Here is a 13,388-nt window from a genome sequence, read left to right on the forward strand (position 1 = left end):
TGAGGAGCCAAACCCTGGTAGTAGGGTTTGGGTATTCTGTTCCATTATAAGGTTCACAGAGATCTATTACTCTAGCCTCCGATGGCCATTGATCCCCCATGTTGGTTCCCCCACATACATAACAAGAAGAGATCTTTAGAGTCTGGGCTATAGTCTCTGCTAGGGCTAGAAACAGATTTTTCATCATGATGGAGAGAGGAGGAGGACCCTTCTCCATTTCTTCATAAAAGGAATGAAAAACCTGGTGGATCGTGTGGCCTTATGTGTGACAATAACTCTCAAAATACAACATGGGTCTGTGCCCTGCCCATAGATAAGTATACCAATCTGGTAGTTCTTTTTCCATTTTGAGACTCCTGGGTCAAGGATGGTAAAATTAATGGGGTTATAGGTTCCCAATTGGCAATTTGACTCAGCCATACCCTTTTGGAGGAGTGCTGTTTGTCGTTACTCTGCCAAATGGCCCATGTGACACTGCTTCAATAAGGACAGAAGAATTCAGGTGCCTGTAGCTAGGAACCATACATACCAGACTCCTCACACATATTTATCATTGAGTTGGTACTGTCATTCCCATGTCAGACCTTCACATGGCAAACCATACAGCAATGTGTCACTTATGGCTGTACATACATCAAAGAATATAGACACCAGCCACGTTGGATTGGTATTTGAGTTTTGTTAATTCGTTGGCCCACATTGGCGTTGCCTATCTTGGGGTGACTCTGGGCCTCTAGCCATTCCTCTGTTGGGGAGTACTATGGGTTGAAACAAGTGTATTGACTCTCCCGTTACCAAATAGAATAGATGGTCTTGTTGTGTATGCAGGTCCTCAGAATCGTTTCCTGGCATGAAAAGTGCGTATGGGATAGTAAGGTCCAAGTGACTCCCTGGCCTGACCTGGTTATGTGCATACCTGAGTCCCAGGATGGGGAATATAGGTCTACAGAAGGGATCCAGATTAGAAGCAACCAATACCAATGAAGCATCCTATCCACAAAAGGAATGTGAGTGCTAACAGAAACCTCTCACCACACTCCCAGCTGTCCGGTGTGGCTTCTGTAATCCTATGGCAAAAAGTAGAGGAAGAATCACAATAACAGCAAGAAACAGGGGTGACAGTGTCTCACATTAAGGAAACATACAGAAAATAAGGACAGTCTATTTGTTCCCCCAGACTGTTGATTCCTCAAGCTTCTGCTGTGTGTAGATTAGTCAGCTTCCAGAGTGACTAAAGCAGGGCTACAGTCTCCCAGAGCCTCTGGAGTTGTAGATTGCTTCTTCCATATGGTCAGCTTGCATGGCGTCAGTGGATCAGGAATGTACTCCCAGTTTCGAGATGCTGGCTTCACTCGGCTGTGGTGAATCCAGGGACCCACTTCAGCTACCTTTACTGCAGTAGGGGTGGGCAAAATGAGTGAATGGGCCCCTCCAGAAGGGTTTTAGGGGTTGGACATTCTATTCCTTCACCCATACAGCATCTCATGGTTTAAAGGGGTGAGTGTCTATGGTCAGACTCACAAGTAAGTACTCCCTAACCCAGTGGTATAAGGTGGTTAGGGTAGGGCCAGGGAAGGGCCCGCATCTGTTGCCTTAGGGTTAGGTTGCCTATCTCATTTAGATCCCCCCTTATGCCCTTGATAATGGTGGGGAGGGTGCCCATAAAGGATTTCATAAGGGGACCCTGTCTTAGTGGGGCTACACCTGATTCTTAACAAGGCGATTGGCAATACCTTGTCCCAGTATAGGTGGGTTTCCTGACATAATTTACTTAGTTGAAGCTTCAGGGTTCTGTTTATTTGTTCCACCTTCCTGGAGCTCTGAGGTCAGTATGCTGTGTGTAACTGCCAGGTGATCTTTAACCTGCACCAGGTTAAAGTGCAGCATGAGAAAGTGCACCAGCATGAGAAAGTGCACACAAAGACCAACAGCTATTACAGCCTCAGACCCAGGGAAGGTCAGTGAAGTCCACCATCATATTTTCAAATGGGACTCCCATGACACTCTGCATCCCAGGGGCAGCCTTGAGTCCCTGATATGGGTTATTCCAGATTCACATTTCACATCGCTACCATACTGCTCGGGCTATACTAGAGAGTCGAGGGATGTAGAAATGTTGACTCAACGTAGTCCCTAGAGCTGTCCAGACAATATAAAACTGATGAAACTGCTTGACAAAAAGCTGGAGCCAGGCCTCAGGAATTGCTACCCGCCTATCTTTAAATTTACGCTATCCACCTGGGAGGTAGCTTCCATTTTCATTCTTAAACCAGGTACTCTCATGTTGTGAGTAATTAAGGTCCTGTTCTGCTAGTGGACTATGGAACAGGGTGGCAGTTAAAGCCACTGATTCCACTGTTCCTTTGGAAGCCACAAGCTTTGCCTCTCTGTCTGCCTTATGGTTTCCTCATGAAGCCGTGGTCTCCCCTTTGATGTCCCTGACAATACATGACTGCCACTCTTCTACGGGCCCACACAGCATATAAGAGTTTGAGGATTTCCTTACCATACTTTGTGTCTTTTCCTCCTTAGTTTATTAGACCCTTCTCTTTATATAAAGCCCCAAGTACGTGGAGGGTGGTGAAGACATACTTAGAGTCTGTGTATATATTAACACATATCCATGCTGCCAGTTGGAGGGTTTGGGTTAGCGTGATGAGCTCTGCCTTCTATGCCAAAGTCCCCTTTGGCAGGAGTTTGGCCTCAGTGATAGAATTCAGGGTCACCACGGAGTACCTTGCAAGGCATTCTCCCTCTTTCACAAAACTGCTACCGTTGGTGAAATACTCAGCATTGGGGTCCTTGAGAGGCTGGTCCCTCAAGTCTCATCAGCTGGAGAACACCTCATCCATGATTTCAATGCAGCCTTGATCTGGTTGACTTGGTCCAACTGGCAGTAGGGTTGCAGGGTTTAGAGTCCACACTACTTCTAGGTGAATATGTGGGTTCTCACATAGCATTTCCTAATATCTGATCATCCAGGCATTGGTTAGCCAATATTGTCCTTTGTACTCCATTAATGTCAATACTGAATGTGCCGCTCAGACTGTCAATTTTTGCCCCATACTTACCTTGTCAGCCTCAGACACTAAGAGGCCCATGGCTGCAAATGCCCATAGGCAGGGTCGCCAGCCTTGGGAGACAGAGAAATATGCCACTGGGCAGTACTATGACCCCAACATCTGGGTTAGAACTCCCACCATGATGCCAGTACATTCATGAACGTACAAGAAGAAGGACTTGGACATGTCTGGGAGCCCCAGACCAGGTGCATTGGCAAGGGCCCATTTGATCCCTTCAAAGGCCCTTTGCTGTACTTGCTCCCATAACAGACATTCCTGCTCTCCCCACTTGTGGCCTCATAAAGGGGTTTTGCCAAGACTGAGAAGTTAGGTATCCAGATTCTACAGAAACTTGTGGCCCTGAGAAAGTCCCAAAACTGATGTCAAGTCAATGGGACCCAGATCGAACAAACGACCTGTTTTCTCTCTGGGCCAAGTTGGTACTGCCCCTGGAAGAGGTGAAAGCCAAGGTATTTGACTTTATTTTGACAGATTTGGGCCTTTTTCCTTGAGACCTTATAGCCAGTTTCCCATAGGAGGGTAAGGAGCTACCGAGTGCCTTCCGTGGAGTCCTCCTGAGACCTTCCAGCCAGCAGTACGTCATCTAATACCGCAACAGGACACAGCCATGTTAATCCACTGGAAAGGCTTTTAGGTCTGAAGCTAATGAAGTGCTGAAAATAGTTGGGGAGTTCTTGAACCTCTGAGGAAATCTGGTCCAAGTCAACTGGCCCTTGTCACCATTTTCAGGATTCTCCCACTGGAAGGTGAAGATTGGTTGACTCTGGTCGGCCAGACGGATGCCGAAGAAAGCATCCTTGAGTTCTAGGCACGTGAAGAAGACAGCTTCAGCGGGGATAAGACCCAGGAGAGTGTATGGGTTTGGGACAACTGGGTGCAGGGTGACAGCAGCCTGGTTTACTGGGTGAAGGTCTTGGGCCAGCAGATAGTTATTGGTGCCCAGCTTCTGGACTGGTAGAAGAGATGTGTTCTAAGATGACTGAGGGCTGGAGGATCCCATATTTTAGAAGTCTCTCCAGGTGCTTCTGTATCCCCACCTGTGCCTTACAAGGGGTGAAATATTGGTTTTGGCAGATGGGCTCTGCCCTGGCTTTAGTTCTATAATTACTGGAGGTATCTTCTGGGCCGGTCCTGGTGGGTTGTCTGCCGCTCACACCCCCAGTACTCTGAAAGCAACTCAGGTCCCTATTGTGGTTCCTCCATGAGACTGTACATTCCCCTTAGGGAATTGGGAGAGTCATAATCTTTTCTTCCAGCTTTCGTAGGGCCAGAGCAGCTTGTCTGTAGGAGTTGAAAGTTATCTGGGTCTGCAGCTTTCCCAAGTGGTCCTGACCCACTAAGGCCACAGGGCAGTTGGGGAGGTACAGGAATTCCTGGATGACTTCATGGCCACCTAAATTGCATTACCGAGGCAGAAGGAAGGGATGGCATGTCTGATTGCCCATGGCCCCCACAATGGTGGCTTGTCTCTGTGAGAGGGAGCCCATGGGTTGGGTCACCATTGAGTGTTTTGTCCCAGTATCTACCATGAAGTCTATGGGTCAGCCCCCACATTTGTTTGGACCATAGGCTCTTGGGGGCCTAACAAAATAGAACCCGGTCTGTCCTAGTCCTCCTCATAGTCCTGTATGGCAGCTGTCCCCACAAAATCATCTTTGGGAGCCCCATGAGGCTGTGATGCTGGTTGATACCAGCCCTAGACCACATGACCTCTTTCTTTTTGCTTGGGGCCCTGCTGACAATTACCCAGCTGCAGGGAACACTCATTTTCCAGTGGCCCTCCTTACAACAGTGAGCATACTAGTTCAGTCCTAACTTTGGTTCTGGGCGAGATCATCCTCCCCACTGTTCCCCTTTTTGGCCCCAGCCTTGTCCCTGCAGGGCACTTTTCCAAGAGCATTCCTACCACTCCACCAAGGCATCAGGTAACAAGTATGCCTTTTTCTGCACCTTCCAGCCTTCTTCCCTTCGCATTGCCTGGTCACAGTTGACAAACACCTTAGTTGCTACTTTCAGCAACTGACTGGTGTTATGCCCAGAATTTGTGATCCCCAAATACCGCCAGGGAGCCGAGTCCAATGTAAAAGCAAAAGAGCCTTTATTCGAGCTAGCTCGAGCTCAATCCCCTACCTGCACCGACGCAGTGGTGAGATACCGGGGAGAGAGAGCGAGTTTCAAAAGGACAAAGGTTTTATTGGGGCCTAGGGGCAGTTGGTGAGGTAATGGCTGTGGCCTCAGCCGATTGGCTGGGGAAGGGTCCGAGTCCTGTTAAGCAGGTGAGCGGGAGGTTATTCAAGGGGACGAGGCGTGGTCAAGGTGAAGGACACAGAACAAGATGGAGTTGGCCAGTGTAGGCCCGCCGTTTCATTCCCCCCTTGTCATGTAGCTTACGGACCCAATCATGGGACCAGCTGCATTTATGGTGACAAGGGAAACAGAGTTTGGAGGTTTACGCAAAGTTCTGGGAACCAAATGTCCCTGGGGTGGCTCTGGGACATCTGATTAAGTTTTGTCCCCGAGCTGGTGTCTATGATCTGCCAGGTGATGTTTTGGGTGGCGTGGGGACTCCCGGCAGCATGAGCAATGACATGCAGAGTTAACAGTTACCAATATTAGGTGGGTGAGCTTGAGCGGGTTGTGTTGGTCCCGATTGACGGCTCATCGCGTGACAAAGACCTTCCGGATCGAGGAGGGGTCCACTGGCCGAACGTGGGTGTGATGGACCCAGGTCGCGATGCTGTCTACTTTGAGAGCGGTGGGGGTTGTCAGCACCACGATGTAGGGTCCTTTCCTACAGAGGGCTCGAGGGTCTCTTGGTGGTGCCTCTTGACGTAGACCCAGTCTCCCGGCCTGTACTGATGAGGTGTCGGGGTCAGGCCAGCTTCGTAGATGGCACGGAGGCATGGCCAAATGCCCTCGTGCACCCTCTGGAGCCCTCTCAAGGAAAGAAAAAGTTCTTGATCTTTAAACTGAAGGTTGGGAGTAGGGGGTGGCCTGTTAAACATGATCTCGTAGGGAGTAAAACCCAAGTGTAAGGAGTGTTCCTAACCTGGTAAAGGGCTAGGAGAGTCACCCAGTCCCTGCCAGTCTCCATGGTTAATTTGGTAAGGGTCTCTTTTAGGGTTCTATTCATTCTTTCTACCTGTCCTGAGCTCTGGGGCCTATAAGCACAATGTAATTTCCAGTTTGCCCCCACCACCTTGGCTACTGCCTGTGTTACCTGCGAGATAAAAGCTGGTCCATTGTCTGATCCTACCATAGCAGGAAAACCATACCTGGGTAAGATGTCTTCTAGTAGCTTCTTAGCCACTGTCTGAGCCGTTTCATGCTTGGTTGGGTATGCCTCCACCCAGCCAGAGAAGGTGTCTGTAAATACTAAAAGATATTTATAACCATACTTTCCTGGTTTGACTTCAGTGAAGTCGACTTCCCATTGGGCTCCCGGTCTGGTGCCTCAGAGCCTGGTTCCTTTTTTATTTGATGTGGCCCTCACGTTGGTGAGCTGGCAGGTCTTGCAGGCAGATACAAATTGCTCTCCTTTGGTGTCCTGTTGGTGAATCTTGATTCTGGCATGTCGGATTAAGTCTTTTAATTTTCCGGCCCCCATGTGAGTAGACCGATGCATGTGCTCTAATATTGAGACTCCAAGCCGGTCTGGCAGCACTAGCTCCTTGTTAGGTGTATACCACCATCCCTTTATCTCCTGGGCCATGGGGAGTTTCTTGATCCACTGTAACTCCTCCTGGGAGTATTTGGGCAGGTCTGGTAAAACTGGGTCTCCCACGTCCGGTAGTTGTTAAGCCATTTTCTAGCTCCCAACGTTAGCACCTTGGTGAGGGCTATGAGCTCTGCTCGCTGGGCTGACATTCCGGAGGGTAGAGCGTCCGCCCATACGGTGTCCGTTTCGGTGACCACCGCTGCACCCGCATACCTGTGTCCGTCTCGCACAAAGCTGCTGCCATCAGTGAACCAAGTAGCCTCGGCATCGGGGAGGGACTGGTCGGTAGCCATGTCCAGGTGAGTTGCCCACTGTAGCCCTCCTCCGGATCATGCCACTCGAAGGCAAACAAGGGTTGGCTCTGGGGTGCCAGCGGCAGATTGAAGAAGGCGTCCTTTAAATCTAGTACAGTATACCAGACCCTGGAGGGCGCCAAGGAGCTCAAGAGAGTATATGGGTTGGGAACGGTTGGGTGTATGTCCGTGACCCTCTTATTTACTTCCCGGAGGTCTTGTACTGGTCGGTAGTCATTTGTGTGAGGCTTTTTGACTGACAGTAGGGGGGTGTTCCAGGGAGACTGGCAAGGAACTAGTACCCCTAGGCTTCGTAGTCTCCAGATGTGTGGCTGGATCCCCTTCCGGGCCTCCTGAGACATGGGGTATTGTTTGATCCTTACCGGACTCTCTCCTGGCTTGAGCTCTACCAGGACCGGGGTCCTGTGAGTGGCTAGTCCCATCCCCCCCGTCTGTGCCCAAACTGAGGGGAATTCTTGTAGCCATCTGTCTATATTATCCTCTCTCGGGAGCGCCTCCTGGTGGAGGCGGTATTCATCCTCCAGTTTCATGGTCAGGACCTGGATGGGGTGGCCCTTGCCATCGGTGACCTGAGGCCCCCCTTGTCTGAAAGTTATCTGAGCTCCAGTCTTGGTCAGTAAGTCCCGTCCTAACCAGCGGGTAGGGGCATTCTGGTATTACCATAAAGGAGTGGGATACCCGGCCCGTCCCCAAATCTACTGTTCTTCAAGTAGTCCATGAATACTGGCTCAATCCAGTTGCCCCTTGTACCCAGGACTTCTTGCTGGCTAGTTTTCCTTGTGGGGTGCGGAGGACCGAATGTTGTGCTCCGGTGTCGACAAGGAAGTCAACAGGGGTCCCCTCCACTTTAAGAGTTACCCTGGGTTTGGGGAGAGGGTCCGAACCTGGACTCCCCTAATCACTTAGTTCATCTAGCTCTCGGACTTTTACTTGATCAGTCTTGCTTCCCTTCCTGCCAGCCCTTTTCGGACAATCTCGGGCCCAATGCCCTATCTCCTTGCAGTATGTGCACTGATCTTTCTGCAGCCTCTGCTTCCCCCCCTTGGTGGTTCCTTTACCTTTTCTTGCATCGTCTGCCAGCTGCCGGAGACAGCGGTCTCCTTCCTCGGGGAAGTCAGCAGTGGTAGCTAGTAGTATTCTGGCCAGGTCTCGAGTCTGCTTACTGCTGGCAGCCGCCATGGCACAAGCCTGCTTGTCCTCAGGAGGCTCCCGGTTATTATATACCTTTTCGGCTACCACCAGTAAGTCCTGCAGACTTTTTTCTCCTAGTCTATCTATTTTCTGTAATTTTCTCCTAATGTCTACGGCCGATTGGTTTACAAAGGCCATGATAACAGCTGCCTTGCTTTCCGGAGCCTCTGGATCCATGGGGGTATAGGTACGGAATGCCTCCATGATCCATTCTAAAAAGGCAGCCGGAGATTCATCTTTTCCCTGTTGCACATTTCCTACCTTGGCCAAATTGGTTGGCTTTCTAGCAGCCATTCGGAGACCCCCCATTAGAGTCTGGCGGTAGACCCAGAGCCTCTCCTTACCTTCTGCCGTGTTGAAATCCCACTGGGGCCGAGTTAAGGGGAAGGAGGTATCTATCTGAGCCTGGTTGGTGGTGGCATTCCCGTCTGCGCCCGGAACTAGTTTTCGGGCCTCATTAAGGATTCTTTCTCTTTCTTCAGTCGTGAACAGGACCTGCAAAAGCTGCTGGCAATCGTCCCACATGGGCTTATGGGTAAAAAGAACAGAGTCTAATAAATCAATAAGCCCTGCCGGTTTCTCGGAAAACTTAGGATTCTGAGCTTTCCAATTGTAGAGGTCACTAGTGGCGAAAGGCCAATAGTGATGGGGCTGATTCCCCTCCGCGTCTGGGGGTCCGGTGGCTTGCAGGGGCAGAATAGTGGAGTCGGTGGCAGAGGCAGATTGCTCCCTCTGAGCCCTTTGTCTTGTAAAGGGCGGGCTTCCCACTGGAGCATTTCTGCCTCCCGCTCTCGGAACAGCATCTGCCTCCCCCGGAGGGGGAGGATGGTGTTCTTCCGGCATTCTAGAGGGGTTATATGGGGGAGGAAAAATTAATTCTTCTTCAGTGCCCCCTTGTAGGACAGGGTAGAGGGGTGCTGAAGGCTGGGTAAGACTTTTCTTCTTCTTTGTCCCCTGCAAAGCAAGAATGGGTTTTGGCTCCAGAGGGAGCGGGGCTAGGAAGGGCTTAAGCCAAGAGGGTGGGTCTTCTACAAGGTCCTACCAAATGATAATGTAAGGGAGCTGATCAAGATGGCCCGTCTTAGACTGAGAGATGATGCTCCTGACTCGGTGGATGGTAGGGAGGTCGAAGGTCCCCTCTGGTGGCCATCCGACATTGAAATTTGGCCACTCGCTAGAACAAAAAAACTGCCACCAACCCTTTCGGACTTCCACACTGAGGTTGTTAGCTCTTCCCCTCACATCCTTAAAGTGACCAATCATAATACTTAGAGGAGTAGTCTGAGTCTGTCCTACAACGTCCGTCCAGTAAGTCCAGTAAGTCCACAGAACAAAACAGAGAAACACAAAAACAGACAAACAGAGGGCCCCTAGAAAGTCTTCCAACTCCATCGAAGCAAAACTGAAAGCTAACTTAGACCTTTGAGGGGATTCCACGTCCCTCCAAAACCGATGAGGGGATTCCACGTCCCTCCAGAAGGGAGGATCGGAACGTCTTCCGAAACTCCCGGCCTGTGGTCCTCCAGTGCGTCCACTTAGACCGCGTCAGGCACTACCAGAATTTCAGAAATGAGCTCACACAGAAAAGACAGAACGAACAGACACTAACCATGGCCAGTCAGGCTCTCCGGGTTGGGGGTCCCTCGGGGGTCTTGGGGATCCCGGACGAGCCCCCAAATGTTATGCCCAGAATTCGTGATCCCCAAATACCATCAGGGAGCTGAGTCCAATGTAAAAGCAAAAGACCCTTTGTTCGAGCTAGCTCGAGCTCAATCCCCTACCTGCACTGACACAGCGGTGAAATACCAGGGAGAGAGAGCGAGTTTCAAAAGGACAAAGGTTTTCTTGGGGCCTAGGGGCAGTTGGTGAGGTAATGGCTGTGGCCTCAGCCGATTGGCTGGGGAAGGGTCCGAGTCCTGTTAGGCAGGTGAGCGGGAGGTTATTCAAGGGGAGGAGGCGTGGTCAAGGTGAAGGACACAGAACAAGATGGAGTTGGCCGGAGTAGGCCCGCCCTTTCAACTGGCATTCATGCTGGTGTAACCCTCTAGCTTTTGCAGCTATGCCAGATGTCCCCTTGGGCCTGACCTATGAAAGCCACATTGACCATCTGCTGGTTAATGGGCACCTTTGGATCAAAAGGGGTGTAGAGATGAAATGTCTCACGTAGCCTCTCATAGAACTGTCTCTGGCTCTCCTCGGGTCCCTGGAACACTTCTGACGTTTTACTCATATTTATAGCTTTACCCCCGCTTCTTTCATGCCATTTAGTTCAGTCCTTATGAGCACTCCATCTACACTTGAGGCATTTGGGTCCTATTTGGGGTCCTCCCCAGGGAAGTGGACCCAAGCATAAGCCTGGGTGTCTAGCGTCCCAGCCGGAGCATTCTCCTCTAATCATTTTAGGGCCACCTGGGTAATTTGGCGATGCTCCTCTGTGTCAAAGAAGGCCAGGAGGAGGTGGAGGCAGTCTGTCCAGGTAGGTTTATGGGTTTGAATTATGGACTGCATTAGTTCAATCATAGCCTGGGGCTTCTCTGTATAGGAGGGGGTATGGTGCTTCCAATTTAGGAGGTCCATAGTGGTAAAGGGTTGGTATACAAAAACACTGGCCTCCTCGGATCTGGCCTTCCTGATCATGGGTCCCCTTGTTTCCCTCTGTGGCATCTGTAGGGATCCCCAGTGTTGCTGCAGGGAGGGACTGTGACTGTCTCCACTGGCCTGATCTTTAAGTTGCCTTCCGGGAGGGGTGTATGGGGTTAGGAACGGCGGTACAGGTGAGCCATTCACATCCAGAGAGGCTGATGGTGCTAGAGGTGGCGAGGTCTCAGGACAAGGGGCAGGCTCCAGTGGGGTTTCAGCAGCCAGGGCAGCTGGAAGCACTGGTGGCAGTGAGGGGTACAGTGGGGCATATGGTGCTCCCAATGGTATGGGTTTTTCAGTTTCTGGTCAGAATTTAGAGGAAGCCATGACATGAGCCATCATAACTTTACAGGTCTCTTCAATACAGACTTTTAGCCAAGGTAACTGGATAGGACCAGATCTTGCCAACAGTCAATGTAAGGAAATTGGTTGGGGTGGCCTGGATCGCCCACAGCTATCCTAAATAGCCAACTAGTTCCTTATCAAGTGAGCCCTCAGAGGGCCAGCCTACCTGAACAATGGCCAGTTCCACAGAATGTCCAGAGCTTTCTGGGAGTTAATTTCACACCATAATTTCCTGAGTATTCCATTTTGAAATTTCTCAATATACACTCTAGGGGAGTCGGTTTACTCTCATATCCACCCATTTCCTCCCCTAATGGACATGAGAGAGGAAAAAGGGGGAAGGGAGGGACTAATTTGGAGAGGATGCACACTCACTTCATCCATTTCCAGCTATTCTTGAAGATATTTCAGGAGCCTCTTAGCATTGGAAGGTTCAGTATTAAATCCTAACCCGGATCAGACTCCCCAGGAAGTCTGACGCCACCTTAAGTCATACAAGGTTGCCACAGAAGCGGGGATTAGGACTCAACACTCGCTTCGGCCCATTGGTCAGGTCGGAACCTTTCGCTATCCCTCTCATTCACACAGTCACATGGCGATCCCAACCCACTGCCCAATGCCCAGGGCCTTGGAGCTGTGGTTTGATTTGTTACAGAACTACTCAGGCAATTCTGGGAGGTAATCAGCTCCCATTCTTCCTCTTATGGGCAGGTCTACCAAAACGAACCCAGGTTCTCACCAGTCTGACAGGTGGCGCTCCCTGAGCTGACTCTTGGGCTTCACCTGGTACCGTGGTGCATCTGAGGTCCTTGCCCGGGCATGCCAGGAGGGGCTGGTCTCCTACAGATTAAGTGGTTTGCTGGCATCAGGCAAGGTTTCTTCTTCTGGCACTCTGAGGTTCACACCTGATAACAAAGGAGGTGGAAATCCACTGTCTCCGAATTCTAGATGCAAGCCCCCAAGAGATGTAGTGGAATTCTCTCACAGAGAGACGGGACACTGAGGATTTTCTGTCTAGGAAGCAACTTTATTCATCATGCCGGCACAGGCTGGTACCTGAAAAACTGAGTCCTGAGCACAGCGGGCTATAGCCTTTTGTGCAAGTTCTACCTCTTTGTCTCCCATATATGATGACATATAGTCTGATTTGTTACAGTCCAAGTTATGGACTCGTGTTCTGAGGAAGCCTCCACCACATTCCTTGGGTAAGGGCTCTACCACACTGCCAGAATAGGAAAGATGACAAACAGGGAAGAGTGAAAGGAATAATTATCCAGATCTCCTCCTACACTTCTATCTCCTGGAGGTGGTTCCAGTGCACAGGAAAGTCCAGAAGATAAGGGAGCATAAGGCAAGCTGATAGGCCACAAACACCCCCACCCCCAGGTGTGATACGTGTGGTATATCTCAGGAATGCCCAACTGCCCAAGGAAAGGGGAAAACAAATGGTTAAGTAATAGAGATCACAGTCCTTCATGACATGGGTCTCCATCAGTTTACAAATATCTTGGTAAAGTGTAAGAAAAAGACAACCTATCAATAGCCTAATCTCCAGCAACCTATAGATTCAGTTTCCTGGAGCCCCACCATCACCCTCTCCTCCATAGTGATGCAGGGAACAAAGGCAAGAAGGACATGGCAGATAAAAGTAAATTTCCTTATAACCCACAGCCCATTGACAGCTACTTGAGGCTGGCAGAGTAAAACGTTTCTCCAGGAACTCCCTGCTGTCTTAATGTTAATGCTTTGCTAGAGGGAAAAACAACCTTAGCTTGACAATAGCTAGGTCTCCAGGATCCTGTGAATCTTCTTTAGCGTATGAAAATCTCTTTGGAAACTTCCCCTTGACTTTACCTCCCCCAACTCCCAAGTATATAACCAGTCTCCCCACAGGGTCCAGGGCAGCTCTTTCTGCCCACAGGTCCTGTCCCAATGCTTTAATAAAATCACCTTTTTGCACCAAAGACATCTCAAGAATTCTTTCTTGGCCATCGGCTCCAGACCCCACCATCACCAAAACCTCATCACAGATGATATGGTTAATAGAGGTCAGCTTCTCAGACACAGAGCTAGAGAAGAGCAAAGAATGGATCTGAC

General features: G+C 50.2%; 1 protein-coding gene across 1 annotated transcript; it reads right to left on the minus strand.

Annotated features, from left to right (window-relative positions):
- Positions 1–3,693: 3,693 nt before the first annotated feature.
- LOC122494320 lies at positions 3,694–10,536 on the minus strand. Its single transcript, XM_043599383.1, is given in 4 exon segments — positions 3,694–4,034; positions 7,081–7,747; positions 7,749–9,109; positions 10,392–10,536. Coding segments are annotated over 4 exon segments (2,514 nt in total).
- Between the last annotated feature and the right edge of the window lie 2,852 nt (positions 10,537–13,388).

This window comes from Prionailurus bengalensis, chromosome E2, assembly GCF_016509475.1.
Source record: "Prionailurus bengalensis isolate Pbe53 chromosome E2, Fcat_Pben_1.1_paternal_pri, whole genome shotgun sequence".
In the NCBI taxonomy this organism is placed as follows: domain Eukaryota; kingdom Metazoa; phylum Chordata; class Mammalia; order Carnivora; family Felidae; genus Prionailurus; species Prionailurus bengalensis.